The sequence below is a fragment of the Mesoplodon mirus genome, assembly GCF_964341445.2.
Source record: "Mesoplodon mirus genome assembly, chromosome: 14".
NCBI classification, from domain to species: domain Eukaryota; kingdom Metazoa; phylum Chordata; class Mammalia; order Artiodactyla; family Ziphiidae; genus Mesoplodon; species Mesoplodon mirus.
This window is the reverse complement of record NC_138990.1, coordinates 22,887,577-22,913,502: the sequence shown is the minus strand read 5'-3', so window position 1 is coordinate 22,913,502 and position 25,926 is coordinate 22,887,577. Positions and strand designations below refer to the sequence as shown.

The window sequence follows — 25,926 nt, the reverse complement described above, 5'->3', positions numbered from 1 at the left end:
TATTGAATTTTTAGTTCTTATTAAGTGATGAGTAGTGTAACTTACTAACAAGTATTCATATTCCCTTAAGGTATGAGCTCATGATAACTGTGGTGTTTAGTAACAGCGTAGCCAACATTTATTGAGCACTGACTAGATGCCAGGACCCAGGGTGTGGGTTCCACTGCGCATGTGCTGACCCGGGATCTGTAAGTGCCGTCCAACTCGTGAGCGCAGGATCACAGCTCCCTCCACACCTGGGGACCGTCAGCGTGTGCATTTCTGCTCACACAGGTCTCGGGAGAGGCACGCATAGATGGTGCTCCCCGTAATGTATCCTCTAGGAGCCCCGTGTGCGGCCGGCCGGCAGTGGCCGTCGGGAGGGTGGCGCCCGCTGCAGAATGCCTCCGCTGCAGGGGCCGTCTGCCTGGGCTTCCCACCAGGGGCCCCAGCAGATGATGTCACCTGTGTGCAAAAGTCACCTGGTGGTTAGGGTGACAGTGGGCTTCTCCCTGGGGACAGTGCACAGACTGCTCCCCGTCACAGTGTCAGGTCCGAGGGTTGCTTTCGGACACAGGCTCAGCACCTTTTGTGAAGCTCGGGTCTAGGCCAGCAGCTCCGTGTAACCTGTGCATTCTGCTCAGCACACCTGCCCCAGGACTCCCGTCTGCCCAGGTGAGCAGTGCTGTCCGGGCATCTGGAAATGCACCGTGGAAGGCCTGCCCCTGTGGCCTTGGAGGCAGGTGTGGGTCCCGCTCTCCCCACAGTCCCTCACCCACTCCTGCCGTCTGGCCCTTAGGTCTGGGAGTGACCATGCCTCTGGCCCTGTGGCTGGCGGAGTCCTGTCTGGTTCTGGTGGCTGCAAGGCCAATGGGCTGATGCAGGACAGCAGGGCTGGGTGCCTGGGCCTGGGTGGAGGTCCCTGTGGTCTCGCCCGGTTCTGAGTGGCCTTGAAGAAGGCCCAGCGTGCGCTTCAAACCTCGCATGCCTTGTTATTCACGTTACACGTACTGTGTCCCCTTCTAGGGAGAGCTGTGGGTCCAAGACTGTGACCACAGCTGGGTCTAAACAGTGTACCTGTGCTCGCTGTCCCTCGTTTGTCCGAGTCATGCTGAGGGGAGGGAACCGTGGGCATCTTCTCTGTCTGTCCACAGGGCAGACACCACACAGTTGAGGGGTGTTGGGATTCTCGTACTGCAGGTTGCTTTGCCAGGATAGAAAATAAGAAAACACAGAGAAGCAAAAAGGAAAAAATACTACCACCCATGGTCCCATTCAGAGATAAACGGAAGGGAAAAATAGGGCAGTTCTTTCACTTGGGATTTTACATTAGCTGTGGCAGGGGGTGAGTCAGAGCCCCTCCTGCCACACTGGGCTGGCCCCTGTGGGCACAGCCCGGTCTGGGGCAGATCAGACCATCTTTGGAGTTCAAACAGCAGAGCGACTGATTTTCAGTATTCCAGCTCTCCTGCTTCAAAACTTTGGGTGTTACTTTTTGCTATCTGGAGGCAAATGAAAAAATAATGGCCAGTAAAATGACGAACCAGGTGGAATAGAATGCCTTTGGCATATTTTTAGTTAATTATTTTAATAATTTAATTTTTTTAATACATAAAGGCATGTCCCCTCTTAAGCATAAATCATCATTTTATTGAAAAGACCATATATGGTATGTGGATGTATCTTTCTCTGAATAAATCTAATATATAAGGATTGAGAATATAAACAAGATAAATCCAGGGATGAATCCACATTTTATAAAAGATTTTAAAGGATTCTCTTCTGGGTTTGTTGTAGTGAATTAAATATCCTAAAATGTATTCAAAATAGAATTTGATTTCCCAGGAAAATCTATCGCAGGTACGTTTCAGGGCACGTTTCTTACATAAAGAGGGGCTCCCTGGAGTCTTCTTCCAGGGGCTGGATTGAGCTGGCAGTTGGGATCAAAGGGCATCGCATCTTTCAGGAACACTTGAACTTGTCAGAGAAGTTACATTGGGCTCGTCCGAGCCCTTGGACGTGGTGGTTTCGTAAACGTGCAGACTTGTCCAGAAGGCTGCGGTCAGCGCTTGTGTGCTTTGGAGCTCATGGCCCCGCCTGCGTCTGACCCTCAGGGGTCTGAGCCCCACCCACGGGGCTGGGTCTGCGAAACAGGCCGCCATTCCTAAAAACACAGACCGCAGAGCAGAAAGAAAGGAAGCTCAGAAACCCTCTAGTCCAGGGCCTTGAGGGTATGGTTTTGTTTTATTTTCTGGCATTAGAATACTTAAATGCCTGGTATGCATATTATACCTTAGTTAACAAAAAAGTGTTCAGCAACCAGCGAAAGGATGGTTGTCCAATGAGCGGGGTTCACCCCAAGGGGCTAATTAAGCCCGTGGCCTGGAACCCCAGTGCAGGCCTGTTTCTGGTGCCCACTCCCCACTGGCCGTGCGCTGAGCCTGGGCGTGGCCTGGGCCTAGTGACCACTCTGGTCTGAATGTTAAGGGTCTGGCGGGACCGTTGAGGGCAGTTGCCAGGCAGGCATCCCGCTGTCCCCAAACCTGTGTGGCCTCCCTCTGCCACCACCGAGCGTGAACGGGAACTTTTCTGCACCTTCGGGCATCTTGCTCAGCAGCTGAGCTCTTCCTTCTGTAATGGCCTCGGTCTCGTCCCCAGGCGGGGAGTGGACCCCACGAAGGTATGTTTATGCGAAGCCGGGGGGGATCGTGTGGTTCGGCCTTCGGGGCTGTGTGACCCCCTTACTTTAGGGATGGCATGTCCTTCTCCTGGGGGCCTGCCATCTCTGAGGGCTTCCCGCTCTCTGGGTGTCCTGCTCCCTGCAGGCGAACGTGTGCTGGGCGCCTCCCTGAGGGTAGGCCTGGCACAGCGGAGAGGGTGTGAACGAGCTTGAGAGCCGGGGCTCCTGGGAAGCACGTGTCAGCGCACCTGGTAGTTGGGAGGAGCTGCCCGTCCCCTGAGGCCCCGGACCCAGGTGGACAGGTCACACAGCCAGTTCCCTCTGTGCTGCAGTTCATGTGTGCAGAGCCCAGCGTTCCTGGGGGGGCGGGGAGGGAGCAAAGCACAGCCCCCCAAGTGCCCTGCCAGCACATGGCCTGACCGCTGTGAATGTGCTGAGCTTTTCATCTCTTCTTGGAATAAAGCCACCTTCACCCACTTGGGATTTTCTCATCTTAACAAGTAAATGCAGGCGGAACTTGGGAGTTGTTTTCTAGTGAGAGCAGCATCTCTGCCCCTCCCTGCCCCACCCCCCCGTTTTTGAAATGCTACCTGGTCAGTTCAGTAGAGAACAGGGTTGGTTTATTCCTAGACCTGGAATTATAGCTCACATCTTAGGCCTAGGAGTCTGAATGCCCATGGGAAGGCTTGATGGCATATTGCTGGGGCTTGGCAGAAATGTGGCAGCTCCGGTTTCTGAAAGCTGACTGTGCGCTGGATCCACACCTGCCAGCCACTGCACGTTGGCACACATGGAGACCTAGATGAGGCCGCTGGGGGCGGAGGTGGCTGGCAGCTCCAGCCACTGGGAGGCCTGGTGGGGCACTAGGGATGCCGCAGCCCACAGCCGTTCACTCGCCGTACTTATGGTGGAGAAATTTTGTGCTAAATCAGCCCCATCGGCTACGGGTCCCTCAGGTTCCCAGCCTGTACCGGCTGTGATACGTAGAGTCAGGAAAGAACTGTACCGACTAGCAGGACCCCGGCAGCAGCTAAGCTGTCATCACCGGGCCTGTGCTGAGGCTGACTTGCATGCGAGCCCCGCCCTCTCCCACTTTCCCGGTGAGGAGAGACAGACGGCGCGGCCTGGCCACTGAGCCCCGGGGCTCACAGCCCACCCCCCAGCCCTCTGACACCCGGAAATGCGCGCCTGTTGTCTGATGGGTGATGGATTGCTGTAAGAGTCCGCTGATTCAGAGTGTGATAGAAACATTTAACTTCTTATCACTGACAAAGCAGTCTGTGAAATTGATAATTAAGATAATTTGCAGAAGGCTTTTGGGGTTTAAAAAAATATACTTTCCTTGACTACATGTTTGAAAATATGCTTTCCCCAATTACAAAAGTAAGAGATGTTTATTGTAATAAAAATGGAAACATTAAAAGTACAAGTGGGAAAGTCTGGGAAGGTCTGGAACACCCGTTTTTGTAAACAATGTACGTTGGCATCATCCCAGGCTGTTTAGCTATATATAGCCTGTATCAGGTGCCAGATTGTCTTTGGTTTTTCACTGAACGGATGAGTTTTCCAGCAGAACAGATTGGGGATGTGTAGTAGGTACAGTGTAGCCCTTCCGGAACGCTCACCTGCCCCTCCTTTCCCAGGACAAAGTGCTCTCTTGTTTTTCTTCAAATCAGCCATTAAACATTCACTAACATTTAAATCTCTGTTGAGTGATAAATTTATACAAAATATTATGTGAAAGAGATGATGAAAGAGATGCATAGCACGGTCCCAGTTAAGAAAGTAGATATTTACTTACTGGGGAAAAAATGTATGCCCATCATTAACCCCTTGCACTGTTTTAACTGTCTCTCAGGTTTCTGCAGCACGTTTCATGCCGGGGGCCTGAAGGTGGTGGGAATCGGGGCTCATGTGAGTTTGGTGTAACTTGCAGCCTCCAGATTTGTTTACAGAGAACAGAGCATCTCATCAGGACGGAGAAGCGCCTGCGTCTGGAAGGAAGAGCAGAGGTACATGTGGGGCGCCAGGGCCGCAGGGCTCACCCTCCTCTGTGTTGCAGGAAGGCGTGGAGGTGCGCGTGGCCAGGATCTTCAACACTTTCGGACCCCGAATGCACATGAACGACGGCCGGGTGGTCAGCAACTTCATCCTGCAGGCGCTGCAGGGGGAGCCGCTCACGGTGGGTGGCCGGCGGGCGCGGGGTTGGGGGGGGCCTGCCCTGAAGTCGGAAGTCCCCACTGCCCTGGGAGGGAGGGCGGTGCATGGAGGGGACACACGGGAGCCGTGACCCTGGACGGGGCTCATGTCACCCTGCTCCCCAAGCTGCAGACACCCTGGTGCCTCGGGCTCAGGGCCTGCCTGCAAAGGCCTCTCCCGCCGTGCTCTTGGCCCATGACTGTGCCCAGGGCGTCTCTGTCCACAGGGCGCCTCAGGGTGCCCCTGGGTGAGGCCCCGGGCCTGGTGGAGGGCCTGGCACGGCCGGACCCTGGCGTTGTCAGGGCTGAGGTCAGGCTACGCCCCTGGTGGTTGAAGGCTCCCGTGCAGTCCGCGGTTCCGGGACCCTCCGTGTGGTCTTCCCCCCAGGTGTACGGATCCGGGTCGCAGACAAGGGCCTTCCAGTACGTCAGGTAAGACCCCCAGGCGGGCGAGGGCCGTCCAGCCCCATCTGGGTCACTTGTTCGTTTTGCTGTTTTCATTCCGGTGAAGCAGCTGGGTTGACAGTTAGTTCTGCTCTTCCCGCGGGCGCCCCCCCTCCCGCTTCTCTGCCAATAGTGGTCGGATGTGCTGGTCTCCTGCTGCCACCTAGTGTCTTGTCGGCCAACCTGCCGGCCCCGAGGGTCACCCAGGGCCTCCAGTTCAGGCCACTGAGGTGACAGCCTCAGGTACACAGCACACCTGCAGATGCCGTAATCAGTCCCTTTAGACGCGCCTTCTGGGGTGGACGGGGTTGTCATCATTGAGAGGTCAAGTGGCCTAATGCTGACAAATCTGGTGCCCAAACCAAATGCAGATAAAAATACTTTAAGAACTTTGTTGAATAGTCTCGCACGGTCATATTTACTGTTTTCTTGGTAGTCCTCCTCAGTCTAGTTTTTTGTCGGCTAGTTCAGTTGGTGGCAAGTTTTAAAGTGCGGTTTGGGTTCTGAGAGAAGAGTTATTATCTGAGCAGTTACATCTACCAAAGTATTTCCCACGTGGCACAGTGGTGAATTCTGCATAGGTTTGTGGTGTCCTAAATCATTGGGAAATCTAGTTGTATGTTTTGGGACCGTATATTTGCACTTTTCAGTACAAATACCCTGGAGTGCCTGTCCATCAGAAAATGCTGTCCCTGGTGCCTGCAGGATGCTGTCAGGCGAAGTGGTGGCAGGTCCTGGGGGGCTCCCACCCCACCTCGGCCCGAGCAACCACACCGATTTTTGCCTGGTTTAAAAGAAAAAAAAAAATTAAACACAACCACTGTAGATTTTTTTTTTCCTATAAGTGTTTGTGAATTTTCACATTTAGTCCAAAAGAAAGCTGAGTAAGTGTCTTATAAGGAACAGTGGTTTTTCTCTCCCCATCGGTTAGTATCTTGCCCAGCAGGGCAAAAGCCTGGGACCATCATGTCACTGGCCCACTTTGTTGCCCAAATAGTCTAAGAAGGGATTCAGCCAGGAGCTAGCCAGCCTGTTCTCATGTCAGAGCACTTCACCCGGGAGCCGTGCGCTGCAAGGAAGCGATTGCGGCCCGTGTCTGTGTGGGGACCGTGCTCCTGGGATCCTGCGCTCGGGTACCATCTTTTCATCGTGACACGTGTCCACCCGCCTGCCCTCACCCGGCCCCCATCTGTGCACTTTCTCGAGGTGGGGGGGGTCTTGATGTCTTAGTCACGTTGAATCTCCTCCAACAGCCTCATCAAGGCCCCCAGACTCCTCCAGCTGTACCACCTCGTGGAGTATTCGAGAGACTGTGCAGTGAAAGGGGCATCAGTTACAACCCGTTCTTACTATTTCAAAGGCATCAGATACAAAATTCATTTAAAGTAGCCTCTCAGGTGCTTGTTTTATGCTGGTGATTAAAATCCTTTAGGCATCGAGCGATGCACAGGCTGCATTCCATCCCTGACAGGACGTGCCTCGCTGGCCGGCCTGCGCGGTCCACGCGCCCCATCACTGACCCAGATGCCAGGGTGCACCCTGGAAGGGACCTCAGTGGTGTCAATAGAAGTGGTGTTGGGGGCCCTTCAGGCAAATCCTCTCTTCGTGAGGCCGTGCTGTCTGCTGGTCTCACATCTCGAGTTAGTGGGCTCTGACGTGCTGAGGCTCCCCGACTTCACCAGACTCAGGGAAGGAGTTTTCCCGGCTTTTGCTCTCCATTGTTCAATGACGTGCTGAGGCTCCCCGACTTCACCAGACTCGGGGAAGGAGTTTTCCCAGCTTTCACTCTCCATTGTTCAAGGCTTGGCCCAGAGAGTTAACTTACCAATGCTGGGCTGTTTTAAACAAGCTATTTTGTAGAAACTGAGGCTCTTTTACTTCACAGTTAAAAATGCACAATGTTCAGATCTGTACTTACTGAACTAAATTACCCGTCTCCAAAATCCACAGTTGCCCTGTGGCAGCGTTGCACCGTTTCTGGGTGACCGTTGCGGTCTCTGGGTGGCATGTGTGCTGACATCCTGGCATGACCGTGCTTAGTGCTCTCATGGCCAGGGTACGTCCTCACCCCATCACGGAGGCATGCTTTGTTGTCTTAAAAAGTCACTTTGTCAAAATGACACTTTTAAAGAGCTTCAGGTTAAATGGATGTGATCTGTGCAGTTTTGGCATTAAAAGTTGCCAGTTTTTTGCATAAAAGATGCATGCCCCTCCCCCTCAGGATGATTACATAAGTGTCCATCACCTTCCAGCTTAATATGGACCCCCCACATTAAAAATGTTTGTGGATGCTACTGAATGGCACATTTTAACGTCTTTTCCAAATATGCAGAGATGTGTGCTGTCAGAGGACGTGTTGGGATGTGGTCGTTAACAGCCATAGTGATGAAGGGACTTTTTGCCAGTTTCTAGAAGCGAGGAATCATCTGAAGTCAGCGGTTCTTTGCATCTGTGCTTGATCCGTGAGAGCAGAACGGACTTTAGGCGTGTTCCTATAAAATGCCCATTGGTTGAAAGCAAAAACCCAGAAAATCATTTGTTTGCTAAATACCGCTCCCCCCCAGATTGTTTCTCAGTGAAAAGGAAAGCAAAACCTGAGGTTTTCTTTTGGAAGTTTAGCACAGTAACCTGCTCCTTGCTGGTTACTGCGGAGGAGGGGAGAGGGTTCCAGGCGGCCGCATTTGCATCCCCGGAGCAGAAAGAACCCTCCCGGCCTCGTGAGACACAGCTGGTGAAAGTGACTTAGTAAAGTGCTCGTGTAGCAGCCAGGTGTCATTTTTACAAAGTCACTTTTTTTTGACAGAACCACCCTTTAACGCTTCTGAAAATAAGAACCAAACCTTGGTAAGCAGAAGTTTGCCTCTTGACCATCACCCTCACGGCCCGCTCACTCGCCATCTGTCTGCAACACCCAGACGCCCTCGCCCGTCCCATCCGGGTGTGGGGGTTCCTGGAGGGAGGTGAGGGGCTGGAGGTCCAGGGAGCTGGTTTCAACACTCAGGGCTGTCTGGCTTTCCCTGTGATTTGCCAGTATGAGACTTACATACTGGAGTTCTTCCATTGCAGGAGACCGTATTTTTTTAAAAACCATCTGCTTTTCCATATGGGCCAGCTACCTGGGTTCCCGTTAAACATGGACTTTGCTCAGAAACTTGCATACACGCCATCTTTTTTTGGATGTGTGCCTACTTTATTTTCATTTTCTAATTGCCGAAGGATTTCAGAAATATACAAAGTAGGGAACTCAGCCCATCACTCAGCTTCCATCCTGCTCAGCCATCTGCCTACACGCTCCCACAGAAGGCAGATCCCAGACGCCACGTCATTCCATCTGTGCCCTCTTATGTGCAGGGTTTTATTTTGACGTCCAGGCTCCCACGGAGGTTTTGGTTTCCTTCCGGGAGGTGGCCGGCTTGTGTCCGCTGCTCGGCACCTGCGGGCCTCGGCGGGCACCTGAGCAGCCTCCCCTCTCTTCCAGCGACCTGGTGAATGGCCTCGTGGCACTCATGAACAGCAACGTCAGCAGCCCTGTCAACCTGGTGAGTCCCTCCCTCCACTCACTTCCTCCCCAGCGGGCCGGTTCCTGCTTGGCTCTTTCGCCGGCAGCACACTCAGGGCACGTGCCTGTCTGTTGCTTGCCCAGTACTAGAGGGAGATACACGGAATAGAACAAAACAGGAGTCCACAAAGAAGTAAGATGTGGGACACGTGGCTGAGCTACATGATAAACTAACCCTGCTCCATCCACCGGAAGGGCCAGGTCTAGAAATTCGTGAAGCCTTTGGTGGTTGTAGGTGACGTTCTGTGGGTCCCCTGTCCATCACTGAATGTGCAGTTGGTCTCGGTAAGGCTTGCTTTCTGGGGCTGTAGACGACGGAGTGGCGAGGACAGTTTCCCTCACTGTCACGTCTGTGAGCGCCCAGACCCCCTTCGTGCCGCTTCCTCCCTCACTTCCTGCAGCCCAGATGCTCCCGGGAGGGATCGGAGCTGGCTTTGCCTGACCTCTGGTCCAGCCTCGCTCACTCTTGGTGCTAGAGGATGTGTTTCTTTGCAGAGCAGTTTGTCCTGTCTTTGGCCAGTTCTCCCTGGCAGAACGTTTTTCCTTCTGTTGAGAGGTAAAACCTCGTCCTGTGTGTGCCCGCCCGCTGTCCTGCCTTCTCCGTGGGGATGCCCCCAGAGCTGGTCTATGCCCCTGTGATGTGACAGCTTCCCCAGGACTTCCCCAGGCTCCTCTCCAGCTCTTCCAGGGATCAGGTTGGGCTACAGCCCTCTGACCCTTTCGGTCACTGTCTCCTGAATGGTTTCATTCCATCCCGTTTAAAATGTGAGGTGTCCAGTGTAGACTGCCTGTCATTCTAGACGGTCCACATCTGCCAATGGTAGCTGACCTGAGGCCGCCCCCCACACTCTGCTCATTGGGGGAGCCCCTCCCCTCTCACCACCTCGGTCTCCTTGGCCACCTCCCCTCCCTAGGAGGGGCTAAGCTCACAGGTGTGGACGTGCCTGCTAATTTCTTGAAAGCACTTCACTCGCAAACCGTTCCTTGTACTTTTCTTCATGACCAGCAGTCTGAAGCACGCTCCGGAACGTTCATTTTTCACTTCTCGCCCTTCCAAGTGCACGTCTTAAGCTGCGTCATTCTTGCCCCTCTGCACGGGGCCGTGCAGGAGTGTCCAGCTCCTGTAGAAACCTGTCTTGTTTCAGGGGCGTGTCTGCCAGTAGCCCCGGGGTGCTCATAATTAGGCCTAGGGTCCCTACTTGCCTCTTTTACCTTGGTCTCAGACGAAACCAGGAGATTGGGGACGAAGAGTGTTGGGACGTACAGTTGCCAGACTTCATGGTGCTCTCTCAAGGGACGAGCAGGCTCGGGGAGGGGAGGGGCCGTGGCTTCTGGAAGGTACCGTGGCAGGAAGAGGAGGGGGGCGTTCAGAGGCCCCCCAAAGTAAGCCCGCCATAGAGCCACATCCTGTCTCTCACACGGGCTGCCCAGGGCCCCCCTGCGAGCACGTTTCGTGTCTGTTGGGACTCCTGTCAAGGCTCACGCGTCTTCATTACCGAGGGGGCGAGCACGGCGCCCCCAGGAGGAAAGCAAGAATGTCCTGGGAGAGCTGAGCTCGCAGAGCCAGGCTTTCCTGCGGAGCGACACTGAGCCTACAGTACCTGGAAACCATCCCATACCTGGGCCAGGGGACACAGCACCCTGATGCGCTGCTACACAGGCGGGCGTCTGGGACGGCGTGCATGTGGTGCGGGAGGGCGTGGCGTCGCTGTTGCGTTTACATCTCTAACCAGGGACCTTTCTTCCTTAGGGGAACCCAGAAGAACATACGATCCTGGAATTCGCTCAGCTAATTAAAAATCTTGTTGGTAAGTAGGACAGAGGCCTTCCTGCGTGTGACCAGCCGCGCTTACCCTGTCGGTTAATAACGCCTCGCCTGGACGGTGGGTAATTAATACATGCTAATTGAATTGGATGAAAAGCAGAACTTGATCAGGAGTGCCTCACCGTTTTGTGATTCTAAGTGACGGAAAGATGAAGGGGTGCGGGGAGGGGCCCAGCTTTGTTCACCCTTGTGACAGAAGGTCTGTGTGGAGCAGAAATGGTACGTCTGTGCTCGAGACGTGATTGTGGTCGGCAGTTCTGCCCAGGTGACCACTGTCTGGTTCCGGACGCCAGCTGGGCCAAGCACAGGATTTCAGGGAGCAGGAGAGCGACACCAGGGCTTGTGTGATTCTGGTGGAATCTGGTGGTGAGTTTTAGGTTCCATGTGCGGTTCTGGCCAACCTGGCCACGGGGAGTTGCAGTCGGTGTGGACACTGGGCATAGCCCGCAAGAGGGCATGCTCTTAAGCCATGAGAAGTCTGTGCGTTTTCAGCCAGCCATGGGCTGCTGGTGTCTACAAGCTGTGCCCTTGGTCACAGGGTCAGGTTCCTGGGGCTCGGGTTGGGGGGTGTCTGCTTCCCAGGGTTGATCAAGAAATCAGAGTCCAGACACAACCAGATTGGAGTGGGGTTGGCTAGACCAGGCGAGCATGATGTGGGCCTGTCTAGACCCTACGCTTAGCAGGCTGGATTCTCTGCAGTTGTCCTTCCTGGCACTGTCCAGCCTGGACAGTCGGACAGAACGGGATGGTCCTCCTGGGATGAAAACCACAGCACAGGCACTTGTTAGAAATGCAGAATCACACCCCCTGCCCATGTCTCCTGGATCAGAATCTGCGTTTTGCCAGACTCCTCAGGTGGTCGTGCTCATGTTGAAGTTGAGAAGTTTGTCTGAAGCCTGGGTGGATGGTTGTGCAACACATCAACCCAGACCACTGGCTTCAGACAGCAGCTGTTTTATTCGCTCCAGATTCTGTGACCAGGGCTAGGGGCTCCCTCTGCAGGCCTGGTCACTGGGCTGGCTTCATTCTTTTGGTCCTAGGAAGCCGGACCGGCCAGGCTTCTGTCCTTCTGCTTGAGGTCTGTCCAGCAGGGTGGCTGGACATCTTTTGTTGGCTCAGGGTGGCTCCAGCAGGGCGTAGGTGGCAGGCCCTTGTAAGGTGTCAGCCTGGGCTGGCTGACGGTCACTCCCCAGCACTCTGCCTGTTAGACGGGCTGAACGGAGCCTGGCTGCAGGTGAGGGGCTCCCACAGGGCGTGAACACCTGTGGGGGGGCTTGTCGTGGCAGCAGGGTCACAGCCCCCCTGGCAGCAATGGGCACAAGGCTGTGTTGCTGAGGGGGATGGTGTGCATGGGGCCTGCCCTCTCCTTCCCCTCAGGGTGGCTCAGGCTGGTGTCCTGCCCTTGCCAAGTGCTGTGCAGCCAGCAGCACAGTCCCGGGGGTGTGTGTGGGAGGTGACTTGGGACACAGCACTCCCTCTGCACCTGTATACCTGCGCTAGTGGGCCTTGACTTTGATGTATGTGGTGAGTCACATCCCAGTGGTTCCTGATTCTCTTCTTACCTTTTTTTTTTTTTTTATCAACAACACAGGCAGTGGGAGTGAAATTCAGTTTCTCTCCGAAGCCCAGGATGACCCCCAGAAAAGGAAACCAGACATCAAGAAAGCAAAGCTGATGCTGGGGTGGGAGCCCGTGGTAAGTGGGGGGGCAGGTCCCGGGGGGGCCCCACTGCCCTGTGGAGGCCTCCCACCCCCCCACCTTGTCTGTTCCTTGGGGGTGCTGCCACGTGGGGTGGCCCCAGCAGTGTCCTCTCCAGGCCCACACAGGGCTTGTAGCCTGTGTCCCTTATTCTCTGTTACAGGGAATGGCTTGGTCCCAGGTAGCCCTGCTCGGCCTCCATCTACTTAGCCAGGGTGTCATGGATGTGCAGGGCTGGCCATGATGCCTGTGATGTGGGCGAGCTCATCCACCCCAGTTCCCACGCAGGTGGAGCAGGGTGGGAGTGTGAGAGGCTGAAGGGGGGAAACGGTGGGCCTCCCCTCCTTTCTGTTGCCCTTGGAGTCCATCAGGCTAGTTGGTGTGGCCTCACTGGGGATGCCTGTCCCCCAGGCTGATGGTCCCCCAGGCTGATGGTCCCCGCCCCCAGGGCTGGGCGTGGCTGCTGCATTCCTTTTCTCCAGGTTTCAGTTTAGAGATCATGTCAGCTGATTCGGTTTCTGTTTCCTGTTTGCTGCAGGGCAGCTCTAAATTATGAGGCTTCCCAGGTCATGGGTCCCTTGTAGGTCTCCAGGGGTGAAAGTACAGAGAGTAAGTGTCACCCAGAGAATCAGCCATGTGGATTGGATACAGATGCTTCCAAGCATCCTCCTCCATGGAGACTTCTGAGAGAAGGGCGCACGTGGGCATTATTTTAAGGGTGCCTTTTGTGACTGATTCAAACTGGAACAGACTCCTAACCTGCACAGACTCCTAACCTGCACAAGGAAGTGTGGGTCTCTGGGGCTGCAGCTTCTTCAAGTGCAGTCTGTCAGGGTGCACAGGCGCAGACAGCCTCGGGGGACCCGGCTGTGCCCCTCATTCTCGCTCTCTCTTGAAATAGGTCCCACTGGAGGAAGGGTTAAACAAAGCAATTCACTACTTCCGGAAAGAACTCGAGTACCAGGCAAATAATCAGTACATCCCCAAACCAAAGCCCGCAAGAATAAAAAAAGGACGGACACGCCATAACTGAAAACCTCGCCTTTTGGGACAGGAGATGCCCTGTTTCACACTTGACAAGATGTATTTTTCTTTTTTTTAAAGAAAGACTTAAACAGGTATCATGAAGAACAAACTGGAATTCATTCTGAAGCTTGCTTTAAGAAATGGATGTGCCTAAAACTCCCCTAAAAAAACTGCAGATTTTGCCTTGCACTTTTTAAATCTGTCTTTTTATGTAAAATAGCATTGATGCATCTCTGTGTATTTTCAAATTTTTTACCTTGCCGTGAGAGCCTATGTCGTGACTGTCATCGACAGTTTTATTTACTGGTTTCTTTGTGAAGCTGAAAAGGAACATTAAATGGGGTGATTAAATGCCGATTTATTTATAAAGTGGGTACTTATAAATGAGACGTTATACTATGCACAGAGGAGAAAAAGCAGACCAGCAGTATTGTCAGGTAGGTAGGTGGCATACCACATTAATTCTCAGGCAGATAAAAAAATTCTGTTTGAGAGCTTTATGTTTCTTCTAATTCAGAATTTTTCCAAGGTCTAGTTTTTAGTTGCAGACTTGACTTTGAAATGTTTCTGTTATCACAATCCAGGATATTTGAAATCAATCACTACTGTGTTGTGCTGCATATGGTGGGGGTGGGAAGTTAACATATTCTTGGTTAACAGTGGTTAAATATGCTATTTTAATAAAATATTGAAACTCAGTTTTAAAGGTTGGCTTTCTGCTTTGCATGGTGCATCATCGGATGGCTAAGAAAAATATTGGAGAATTTAATTTTAAAGAAAATTCGGTAACTATCCAGGTTGGTATAATATGTAACTTGATGAGTGGATAGTGGAAACATTTCTGTGCTGCTGGGGCTGAATCTGTGCAAACAGTGTTCACTGCAGTGTGGAGAGATTTTCAGGTCTCACCCAGGGTTAGAATCATTGTGTGTCCTCCCCTGGAAGCACAGATCAGGTGGAGAAAAGGAAGTGTCATTAGTGACCTGTGGAGTAGAAACTGAGAGCTTTCATTTTCACTAAGAATTCTTTCAAGGTTTAGTGGTAGGGCTTACTGGTAGGGTTTTTAAATTCCTTTTATAACAAATGGAAGAACACATAGGAAGTTAAAGCTACACATTTTCGAGTCAGTTGGCTCCATGTGGTAGTGACAAATGCTGCAAGGACACCAAGGGGATAAAAGCATCAAATGGGGCACTGTGCTCGTTTCCATACTAACCAGGGTAAAAACTAAGCTTGCCTGTCTGTCCTTCTAAATCTCCTAGGGATATCTATTTTTTTAATTGGACATGTTTTTCCAATCAGAATCTGTGGGGTCAGACCAAGGAAGCTGTGGTTTTGTTTTATTTGTTGTGCTAAGGTCCCCAAAAGATTCTGGAACTGAAGGTCGATGCTAGAGTGGGCATGGTGTGAGAAGGAGAGGACTCAGGATGCCTTCTTATATTTAGTTGTCATTATTTGGGCCTGAACTAAGTGACACCATTTACTGAGAGGGGGTGAGGGGGTGAACGGAAACTTGTTTGGGAACCACTAACAGTGATGGCCAGGCACTGAGGAAAGAGCGTAGGCATGGAGGGAGTTTGGTGGAGCTCAGCTGTGCAGTACAGGTAGGGAGAGCCCCAAAGCCCCAGGCTCCAGAATTCTCTTACCTCGTTACATGCTATATCTGGAATATAGGAATATCTAGAATTCCTCTGAGATTCTCTCCTTCGACTTTCTTCCCCCCAGTTTTCATAAAATATACTCATGGAACAAGGAAGAGAGGGGAGAGCTGAAAAAAGTATTCCTAGGAAAAGGGCTGACAGTTTCCTGAATTTGGCAAAGCAACATAAAGGTTCAGATTCAAAATGCTGAGTGAACCCCAAATGAGATAAAACCAAAGAAATCCACACCAAGACGTCATAGTTAAACTCAAAACTAAAGCTGTAAGAAAAGAATCTCAGAAGTAGCCAGAGGGAAATGACACATGATCTCCAGGTTCAAAACAATCAGAATGGCAGGCAGCAAGTTCCTCAGAAACCAGGGCCCCAGAAGTACATGGCACATTTTTCATGGGCTGAAAGAACTGTCAATCCAGAATTCTATATCCCACAAAAATATCCTTCAGAAATGGAGGGGAAATCAAGACATTCTCATATGAAGTAAAACTGAAAAGTTTTCACCAGCAGACCTACCTTAGAAGTATGACTAAAGTAAAATTCTCTAAACAAAAAGGAAACACTAAAATATGGAAACTTGGGACATCAGAAAGGAAAAAAGAACAAGGAAAGAGCAAAAATATGGGTAAATATAATGGGTTTTCTTTCTCCTCTCAAAGTTTTCTAAATCATATTTGATGGTTGATGCAAAAATTATGTTTTATGAGTTTTAATGTATATAAATGAAGTAAAATAACTATATTATAGATATGGGAGAGTAAAAGAAAGTAATGTTTCCAAACTGGTAAAACTTGACACCAGTAGATTTTGAGAAGTTATGTGTATATATACTGTAATACCTGGAACATCCACTAAAAATCTGTACAAATGCCCAAATAGAATTCTAAAAAAAAAAAAAAAAAAAAAAAAAATTTAATTTAAACTACGTGAAGGGAGGAAAAAATAGAAACAAAAGACAAGCAGAAAACAAAAAGTAAAATGGCACATTTAAGGCTTAACATAATACATTAAATGGAGGCACCAGGAAGCCTGCAGAAGCCTCTTAGACAGCCTCCTCCACCATGGGGCAGACAGCAGAAGCAAGAACTACAACGCTACAACCTGCAGAACAGAAACCACAATCACAGAAAATTAGACAAGATGAGATGGCAGAGAAATATATCCCAGATGAAGGAACAAGATAAAACCCCAGAAGAACAACTAGATGAAGTGGCCATCTACCTGAAAAAGAAGTCAAAGAAATGATAGTAAAGATGATCCAAGATCTCGGAAAAAAGAATGGAGGCACAGATTAAGAAGACAGAAGAAATGTATGACAAAGACCTAGAAGAACTAAAAAACAGACGAACAGTACAATAACTGAAATGAAAAATACACTAGAAGGAATCAATAGCAAATAACTGAGGCAGAAGAATGGATAAGTGACCTGGAAGACAGAATGGTGGAAATCAGTGCTGCAGAACAGAATTAAGAAAAAAGAATGAAAAAGAGGACAGTTTAAGACACCTCTGGGACATTAGATATACCAACATTTGCATTTAGGGGTCCCAGGAGAAGAGAGAGAGGACCTGAGAAAATATTTGAAGCGATAATAGCTGAAAAATTCTCTTAACATGGGAAAGGAAACAGTCATCAAAGTCCAGGAAGCACAGAGAGTCCCAGGCAGGATAAGCCCAAGGAGGAAAACACATTGAGACACATAGTAATCAAATTGACAAAAATTAAAGACAAAGTAAAAATATTAAAAGCAACAAGTAACATACAAGGGAATTCCTATAAGGTTATCAGTTATCAGCTGATTTCTCAGCAGAAACGCTGCATGCCAGAAAGGAGTGGCATGATGTATTTAAAGTGATGAAAGGGAAGAACCTAAACCAAGAATACTCGACCCAGCAAGGCTCTCATTCAGATTAAACAGAGAAAGCGAAAGATTTACAGACAAGCCAAAGCTAAGAGAATTCAGGACCACCAGACCAGCTTCGCAACAAATACTAAAGGAAGTTCTTTAGGCACAAAAGAAAAGGACACAACTAGAAACAAGAAAACTATGAATGGAAAAGTTCACTGGTAAAGGCAAACATACAGTACAGGTAGGAAATCATCCACACACAAATATATCAAAACTAGCAATCATGACAAGAGGAGACCACAAATACAGGATATTGGAAATGCATCTGAAATTAAAAGACCAGCAACTTAAAAACAATCCTGTTTATCTACAGACTGCAATATCAAAACTTCATGGTAACTGCAAACCCAAAATCTATAATAGATGATACACACACACAAAAAATCCAAACACGACACTAAAGTTGGTCATCAAATCACAAGAGAACAAAAGGGAAGAAAAAACACCTCCAAAGACAAAACAATTAACAAAATGGTAATAAGAACATATATATTGATAATCACCTTAAAAGTAAACAGATTAAATGCTCCAACCAAAAGAAATAGATTGGCTGAATGGATACAAAAACAAGACCATATATATGCTGCCTACAAGAGACCCACTTCAGATCTAGGGACATACAGACTGAGAGTGAGGGGATGGAAAAGCATTCCATGCAAATGGAAATCAAAAGAAACCTGGAGTAGCAATACTCATATCAGATAAAATAGACTTTAAAACAATGTTACCAGAGACAAGGAAGCACACTACATAATGATCAAGGGATCAATCCAAGAAGAAGACATAACTGTAAATACATATGCACACAGCACAGGAGCACCTTAATATATAAGGCAAATGCTAACAGCCATAAAAGGAGAAATTGACAGTAACACAATAACAGTGGGGGACTTTAACACCCCACTTTCATCAATGGACAGATCATCCAGACAGAAAATAAGGAAACATAGGCCTTAAATGACACATTAGACCAGATGTACTTAATTGATGTTTATAGAACTTCCATCTGAAAGCAGAATACACTTTCTTCTCAAGTGCACACAGAACATTCTCCAGGATTGATCACATGCTGGACCACAAAACGAGCCTCAGTAAATTTAAGAAAATTGAAATCATATCAAGCATCTTTTCCGACCACAACACTATGAGATTAGAAATCTACTACAAGAAAAAAACTAAAAAACACAAACACATGGAGGCTAAACAATGTTACTAAACTACCAATGGATCACTGAAGAAATCAAAGAGGAAATCAAGAAATACCTAGAGACAAATGACAATGAAAACACGATGATCCAAAACCTGAGACACAGCAAATGCAGTTCTAAGAGGGAAGTTTATAGCAATACAGTCTTACCTCAGGAAAGAAGAAAAATCTTAACCTAACCTTACACCTAAAGCACCTAGAGAAAGAGGAAAAAATAAAACCTAAAGTTAGTAGAAGGAAAGAAATCATAAAGATCGGACTAGAAATAAATGACATAGAGACTAAGAAAACAACAGAAAAGATCAATGAAACTAAAAAGCTGGTTCTTTGAGAAGATAAAATTGATAAACCTTTAGCCAGGCTCATCAAGAAAAAGAGGGAGAGGGCTCAAATCAATAAAATTAGAAATGAAAAGGGAGAAGTTACAATGGATACCACAGAAATACAAAGGATCATAAGAGACTGCCAATAAAATGGACAACCTAGAAGAAATGGAAATCCTAGAAGAAACGGACAAATTCTTAGAAAGGTACAATCTCCGAAGACTGAATCAGGAAGAAATAGAAAATATGAACAGACCAATCACAAGTACTGAAATGGAAACTGATTAAAAAAACTCCAAACAAAAGTCCATGACCAGATGGCTTCACAGCCAAATTCTATCAAACATTTAGAGAAGAATTAACACGTATCCTTCAGAAACTCTTCCAAAAATTGTAGAGGAAGGAACACTCCCAAACTCATTCTATGAGGCCACCATCACCCTGATACCAAAACCAAAGATACCACAAAAAGAGAAAATTACAGGTGAATATCACTGACGAACATAGATGCAGAAAACACTCAACAAAATACTAGCAAACGGAATCCAACAACACATTAAAAGGATCATACACCATGATCAAGTGGGATTTATCCCAAGGCTGCAGGATTTTTCAGTATCCACAACTCAGGGTGATGATACACCACAACAAATTGAAGAATAAAAACCATCTGATCATCTCAATAGACGCAGAAAAAGCTCTCGACAAGTTTCAACACCCATTGATGATAATAACTCTCCAGAAAGTGGGCTTAGAGGGAACCTACCTCAACATAATAAAGGCCATATATGACAGACCCACAGCACACATCATAGTCAACAGTGAAAAGCTGAAAGCATTTCCTCTAAGGTCAGGAACAAGACAAGGATGTCCACTCTCGCCACTTTTCCTCAATATAGTTTTGGAAGTCCTAGCCATGGCAATCAGAGAAGAAAAAGAAAGAAAGGGAATCCAAATTGGAAAAGAAGAAGTAAATCTGTCACTGTTTGCAGATGACATGATACTATACATAGAAAATCCGAAAGGTGCAACCAGAAAACTACTAGAGTTCATCAATGAATTCAGTAAAGTTGCAGATACAAAATTAATACACAGAAATCTGTTGCATTTCTATACACTTAAAACAAGACCAGGAGAAATTAAGGAAACAATCCCACTTACCATGGCATCCAAGTGAATGAAATACCTAAGAATAAACCTACCTAAGGAGGAAATAGACCTGTATTCTGAAAACTGTGAGATGCTGATGAAAGAAATCAAAGACGAAATAAATAGATGGAAAGGTATACTATGTTCTTGGATTGGAAGAGTCAATATTGTCAATATTGTCAAAATGACTATACTATCCAAGGAAATCTACAGATTCAGTGCAATCTCTATCAAATTACCAATGGCATTTTTCACAGAACCAGAACGAAAAAATTTTAGCTTGTATTGAGACACAAAAGACCCTGAATAGCCAAAGCAATCTTAAGAAAAACGGAGCTGGAGGAATCAGGCTCCCTGACTTCTGACTATACTACCAAGCTACAGTAATCAAGACAGTATGGTACTGGCACAAAACCAGAAATACAGATCAATGGAACAGGATAGAAATCCCAGAGATAAACCCATGCACATATGGTCACCTAATCTATGACAAAGGAGGCAAGAGCATACAATGGAGAAAAGACAGCCTCTTCAATAAATGGTGCTGGGAAAACTGGACAGCTACATGTAAAAGAATGAAATTACAACATTCTCTAACACCATATACAAAAATAAGCTCAAAATAGATTAAAGACCTAAATGTAAGACTGGATACTTTATAGAGGACATAAGTAGAGTATCTTTTTGGATCCACCTCCTAGAGTAATGAAAACAAAAACAAACAAATGGGACCAAATTAAACTTAAAAGCTTTTGCACAGCAAAGGAAACCATAAACAAAAAAAACAACCTACAGAATGTGAGAAATATTTGCAAATATCATTTGCAAATGATGTAACCAACAATGGATTAATTTCCAAAATATTGATATATCAACAGCTCATACAGCTCAATTGCAAAAATAATAATAACCCAATTAAAAAATGGGCAGAAGTTCTAAATAGACATTACTCCAAAGAAACCAAAGGATGTCCAACAAGCACATGAAAAAATGCTCAACATCACTAATTATCAGAGGATGCAAATCAAAACTACAATGAGGTGTCACCTCACTCCAGACAGAAGGGCCATCATCAAAAAGTCTACAAATAATGAATGCTGGAGAGGGTGTGGAGAAAAGGGAACTCTTCTACACTGCTGGTGGAAATGTAAACTGGTGCAGCCACTATGGAGAACAGTATGGAGGTTCCTTAAAAAACCTAAAAATAGAACTACCATATGACTCAGCAATCCCACTCCTGCACATATATCTGGAAACGATAAAAACTTTAATTCATAAAGATACATGCACCTCAGTGTCCACTGCAGTACTCTTTACAACAGCCAAGACGTGGAAACAACCTAAATGTCAATCAACAGATGAATGGATAAAGAAGATGTGGTACATATATACAACAAAATAGTATTCAGCCATAAAAAAGAATGAAATAATGCCATTTGCAGCAACATGGATAGACCTGAGACATTATCATACTAAGTGAAGTAAGACAGAGAAAGACAAATACCATGATATCACTTAAATGTGGAATCTGAAAAAATGATACAAAGGAACTTATTTACAAAACAGAAACAGACTCACAGACATAGAAAACAAATCTATGGTTACCAAAAGGGAAAGAATGGGGAGGGATAAATTAGTGGTAACAGGTACACACAAATATATATTAAATAGATAACTAACAAGGACCTACTGTATAGCCCAGGAAACTATACAAAATATTCTGTAATAAACTATAAGGGAAAAGAATCTGAAAAAGGATAGAGATACATGTGTATAACTGAATCACTTTGCTGTACACCTGAAGGTAACACAACATTATAAATCAACTAGACTTCAATTTTAAAAAAGAGGAGGAGGAGGAAGAAGAGATCAGTGTCTGGACCACTCCATCCTCCCATGCCCAATTTAAGAGTTAAGGCTCTTGAGGGAACTCTACTCAGTGCTAGGTGGTGACCAAAATAGGAAGGAAATCCAAAAAAGAGGAGATACATGTATATGTATAGCTGATTCACTTTGCTGTACATCAGAAAATAACACAATATTGTAAAGCAAATACACTCCAATAAAAATTAATAAAGCTCTTGGTCAGCATCTTCCAATGGAAACTTCCATCCCTTATTGAAGCTTTATATGAAAATGGTTGGTTTCAAATCCTGGAAATTAATTCTGATCCATTGAGGAAGACAGTATTTCTTGACTTAAAGGGGATGCATGGAGGACCAGGTGGTGTGATTCGAAAAGCACTTGGCCCAAGGCCTCTGAACAAGCTTGGAGAATATTCCACCTAATGGGAGCTCAAATACTCACCTGGCCATGGGGAGCTCCTGCCAGAAGGAAGCTAGCTGTCAGTGCAGTGTCAGGAGGAAACAGTAGTTTGCTATTTCCAGGAGCACTACAGGCTCATGAAACTGCAGGCCCATGAGGCATACATTGGAGGGGGAGGTGAATCCTCACGTGGTGGGGGGTAAGGGGGCAGGGAGGAGGTGACCCTGTCATAGTGGAGGTCAGGGGGTCAGAAGGAGGAGGTGGACCCTGTCATAGGGGAGGGCAGGGAGGCAGGGAGGAGGTGGACCCTGTCATAGAGGGTGTCAGGGGAGGAGGGATTAGGTAGACCCTGTCATAGAGGGGGTCATAGAGGGGGGCAGGGGGGCAGGGATTAGGTGGACCTTGTCATAGAGTGGGTCGGGAGGCAGGTAGGAGGTGGACCCTGTCATAGGGGTGGTCAGGGGTGCAGGGATTAGGTGGACCTTGTCATAGAGGGGTCAGGGGGGCAGGGACTGGTGGACCCTGTCATTGAGGGGGGAAGGGATTAGGTGGACCCTGTCATACCGGGGGTCAGGGGGTCATGGAGGAGGTGTTCCCTGTCATGGGGTCAGGGGGGCAGGGTGGAGGTGGACTCTGTCATAGGGGAGTTCAGAGGTGGACCATGACATAGGTGGTCACAGGGGCAGTGATTAGGTGGACCCTGTCATAGAGGGGATCAGAGGAGGGCAGGCAGGAAGTGGACCCTTTCATAAAGGGGGTCAGGGATTATGTGGACCCTATCATAGAGGTGGTGATGGGGGCAGGGTGGAGGTAGACCCTGTCATAGAGGGGGTCATACAGGAAGGGAGGAGGTGGACCCTGTCATAAGGGAGGTCAGAGGGGAAGGGATTAGGTGGAACCTGTCATAGAGGGGGACGGGGGCAGGGATTAGATGGACCCTGTCATAGAGTGGGTCAGGGGGCAGGTAGGAGGTGGACTCTGTCATAGAGGAGGTCAGGGGGGGAGGGATTAGGGGGACCCTATAATAGAGGGAGTCAGGGGGACTGGGATTAGGTGGACCATGTCATAGAGGGGGTCAGGGAGGCAGGGATTAGGTAGACCCTATCATCGAGGGGGGCAGGGGGGCAGGGATTAGTTGGACCCTGTCATAGAGTGGGTCAGGGGAGAAGGGAGGAGGAGGACCCTGTCATAGGAGAGGTCAGGGGGGCAGGGATTAGGGGTACGCTGTCACAGAGGGGGCCAGGATTCCAGGGAGGAGGTGGACCCTGTCATAGGGGAGGTCAGGGGTGCAGGGATTACGTGGACATTCTCATAGTGGGGTCAGGAGGACAGAGATTAGGTGGACCCTGTCATAGAGGGGGTCAGATGGGCAGGGAGGAGGTGGACCCTGTCATAGGGGTGGTCGGGGGGGGAAGGGATTAGGTGGACCCTGTCATAGAGGGGGTCAGGAGGGCAGGGAGGAGGTGGACCCTGTCACAGGGGGGTCAGGGGGGCAGGGAGGAGGTGGACCCTGTCATAGAGGGGGGCAGGGGGCATGGATTAGTTGGACCCTGTCATAGAGTGGGACAGTATGGCAGAGAGGAGTTGGACCCTCTCATAGGGGAGGTCAGGGGGGCAGGGATTTGGGGGACCCTGTCATAGAGGGGGTCAGGGAGGAGGTGGACCCTGTCATAGGTGAGGTCAGAGGGGCAGGGATTAGGTGGACCCTGTCATAGAGGGGGTCAGGGGGAAGGGATTAGGTGGACCATGTCATAGACGGGGTCGTGGGGGCAGGGATTAGTGGGCCATATCATTGAAGGGGGCAAGGGGGCAGAGATTAGGTGGACCATGTCATACGGGAGGTCAGGGGGGCAGGGAGGAGGTGGACCCTGTCATAGGGCATGGGAGGGGGGCAGTGTGGAGGTGGACCGTGTCACAGAGGAAGTCAAGGGGGCAGGGAGGAGGTGGACGCTGTCATAGAAGAGGTCAAGGGGGCAGGATGGAGGTGGACCCTGTCATACAGGCTGTCAGAGAGGGGGTCAGCGGGGCAGGGATTAGGTGGACCCTGTCATAGAGGGCGGCAGGGGGGCATGGATTTGTTGGACCCTGTCATAGCATGAGTCAGGGGAGCAGGGAGGAGGTGGACCCTGTCATAGGGGTGGTCGTGGGGGGCAGGGATAAGGGTGACCCTGTCATAGAGGGGGCTAGGGGAGAAGGGAGGAAGTGGACCTTGTCATAGAGGAGTCGGGGGACAGGGATTAGGTGGACCCTGTCATAGAGGGGGTCAGGGGGGCAGGGATTAGGTGAACCCTGTCACAGGGTGGGTGAGGGGGGCAGGGAGGAGGTGGACCCTGTCATAGGGGAGTTCAAGGGGGGAAGGGATTACGTGGACCGTGAAATAGAGGGCGGCAGGGGGCCAGCGATTAGGTGGACCATGTCACACGGGAGGTCAGGGGGGCAGGGAGAGGTGGACCCTGTCATAGAGCATGTGAGGGGGGCAGGGAGGAGGTGGACCCTGTCACAGAGGAAGTCAGGGGGGCAGGGAGGAGGTGGACGCTGTCATAGAGGAGGTCACAGGGGCAGGGAGGAAGTGGACCCCGTCATAGGGGAGGTCAGGGGGGCAGGGATTAGGGGGACCCTATAATAGAGGAGGTCAGGGGGGCTGGGATTAGGTGGACCCTGTCATAGAGGGGGTCAGGTGGGCAGGGATTAGGCAGAAACTGTCATAGAGGGGGTAAGGGGGGCCGGGAACAGGAGGAGCATGTCATACGGGAGGTCAGGGGGGCAGGGAGGAGGTGGACCCTGTCATAGGGGAGGTCGATGTGGAAGAGATTAGGTGGATTCTGTCATATAGGGGGTCATGGGGGCAGGGATTAGGTGGACCCTGTCATAGGGGAGGTCAAGGGGGCAGGGAGGAGGTGGACCCTGTCATAGAGGGTGGCAGGGGGGAGATGGACCCTGTCATAGGGGAGGCCAGGGTGGCAGGGATTAGGTGGACCTTGTCATAGAGGGGTCAGAGGGGCAGGGATTATGGGGACCCTGTCATAAAGGGGGTCAGGGGGGCAGGGATTAGGTGAACCCGGTCATAGACGGTGTCAGGGGGGCAGGGAGGAGTTGGACCCTGTCATAGGGGAGGTCAGGGGTGGCAGGGAGGAGGTGGACCCTGTCATAGAGGGGGTCTGGGGGGCAGGGAGGAGGTGGACCCTGTCATAGGGGAAGTCAGGGGGCCAGGGAGTAGGTGGACCTTTTCATAGGGGAGGTCAGGGGGGCAGGGAGGACGTGAAACTTGTCACTCTGGGCGTGTCAGGCCAGTAGGGAAGATTTTGAGGACCCTGTCACGGGGGGTTTTAGGGGGGCAGGGAGGAGGTGGACTCTTCCATGGAGGGGAGGAGAGATAAAGGGGTGCTGGAAGGACCGCCTAATCTGAGCTATAGTTTGTGTTCTGTTCGTAACTCTCGTTGTCTTGGAGGTGACATTCTACCCCTCTGTCCATTGTCCTCACATGTAAACGTGAGACTAGGTCACCTGTTTCTTTCCGGGTGCAGTCAGGCTCCACCCAGCACACCTTCTAGAGCGGTTGCCCCGACAGGCTCTGTGTGAGGCTCTGAGGACTTCCTGGCACAGACAGTGGTGATTTGCATCCTGGGTTCACTGTCCAGCTGGAGAAACGTCTGTCACACAATCACCTGTGTGATTGATAATTTTCCCAAAGAAGGAGCCTTGGAAGAGGCACCCTGACAGGGTGCCCTGGAAGAGCTGGGGCGGAAAAGTGACAACACTGAGCTCTGAAGGAGGTCTGGGAATTAAGAGACAGAACTTTCCAGAAGGAGGGAGGGGAACGGCAGGCTGAAGGGGTTGGGAGGCTGGGGCCTCTGGAATCTGAGCCAGGGGAGTGGGGGAGGGAGGCGGCTGGCCAGAGAGGCAGGGGCCAGACCTCCTAGGACTCATGCATTTTCACCTTAACCTCAGAATAACTGGAAGTTTTCACCCTGGATATATTACAGGAATTGCACTGGGAAGCCCTTCACAT

The 25,926-nt window shown here is 49.5% G+C and overlaps 1 protein-coding gene across 2 annotated transcripts in view; it reads left to right on the top strand.

Moving 5' to 3' along the window:
* UXS1 (UDP-glucuronate decarboxylase 1) overlaps positions 1-14,107 on the top strand; it is a 75,533-nt gene extending 61,426 nt beyond the window's left edge. For both annotated transcript variants that reach the window (XM_082643083.1, XM_082643082.1), the window contains exons 10-15: positions 4,722-4,841; positions 5,246-5,289; positions 8,780-8,840; positions 10,611-10,668; positions 12,277-12,380; positions 13,285-14,107. In XM_082643083.1, the coding sequence (XP_082499209.1) occupies positions 4,722-4,841; positions 5,246-5,289; positions 8,780-8,840; positions 10,611-10,668; positions 12,277-12,380; positions 13,285-13,416 (519 nt within the window). In that variant the 3' untranslated portion in view covers positions 13,417-14,107. The remainder of the gene's footprint in view (positions 1-4,721; positions 4,842-5,245; positions 5,290-8,779; positions 8,841-10,610; positions 10,669-12,276; positions 12,381-13,284) is intronic.
* The last annotated feature ends 11,819 nt before the right edge of the window (positions 14,108-25,926 follow it).